The sequence below is a fragment of the Centruroides sculpturatus genome, unplaced genomic scaffold, assembly GCF_000671375.1.
Source record: "Centruroides sculpturatus isolate CEXI.00-Female unplaced genomic scaffold, Cexi_2.0 scaffold2654, whole genome shotgun sequence".
Classification (NCBI taxonomy): domain Eukaryota; kingdom Metazoa; phylum Arthropoda; class Arachnida; order Scorpiones; family Buthidae; genus Centruroides; species Centruroides sculpturatus.
The window spans coordinates 3,426-4,015 of NW_019386741.1; the positions used below are offsets into that span (position 1 = coordinate 3,426).

The 590-nt window shown below is 67.8% G+C and overlaps 1 protein-coding gene across 1 annotated transcript; it reads right to left on the reverse strand.

Moving 5' to 3' along the window:
• Positions 1–43: 43 nt before the first annotated feature.
• On the reverse strand, positions 44–514 carry LOC111615701 (tyrosine recombinase XerC-like). The gene has a single exon (XM_023357133.1). It carries the CDS (start codon positions 512–514, stop codon positions 44–46), a length of 471 nt encoding a protein of 156 aa, XP_023212901.1.
• Between the last annotated feature and the right edge of the window lie 76 nt (positions 515–590).

Sequence of the window (590 nt, forward strand, 5' to 3'; positions counted from 1 at the left end):
CTCGACGGGAAGTCGAGCGAGCCCCAGGCTCTCGCCGTGGTGGTTACGCCGCGAGCCGCTGAATGGCTACGGCGCGCTCGCGGTCGCTGACCTGCGTGTAGATCTGTGTCGAGGTCACGCTCTCGTGGCGCATCAGCTCCTGGACGGTGCGCAACGACGCGCCTTGCCGAAGGAGCGACGACCCGAAGGTGTGTCGGCACCGGTGGAAGCTGCCCTCGATGCCTAGCGATCGCAGCAGTTTGGTCGTGGCAGCGCTGACGCTGTTCGGGCCGATCGTGGTCCCTTCCCACCTGCCGGGGAACCACGGACCGGTCGTGGGGTAGGTGGCTGTGAGCGCAGCGATTCGGTCGTGGACAGGCAGGAATGCCTGCTGACCGCCCTTGCCGCACACGAAGAGCGTGTCGCCGCTGAAGTCTTCGCCTCGTAGCTTCGCGGCCTCGTGAGCGCGGAGTCCTGCGAACACTCCGAGGGTCAGCCAGGCGCGGAGGTGTGGGTGACCGGGGTCGACGGTCATGATGCGCTGGACCTCCTGCGCGCTGAATGGCCGTGGTCTCGATCGGGGCTTGGCTGGCCGGCGGACCTGGTCGACA

Excerpts from the sequence above, each read along its gene's own strand:
- LOC111615701 (XM_023357133.1), bottom strand. The coding sequence starts at position 514 with ATGACCGTCGACCCCGGTCACCCACACCTCCGCGCCTGGCTGACCCTC.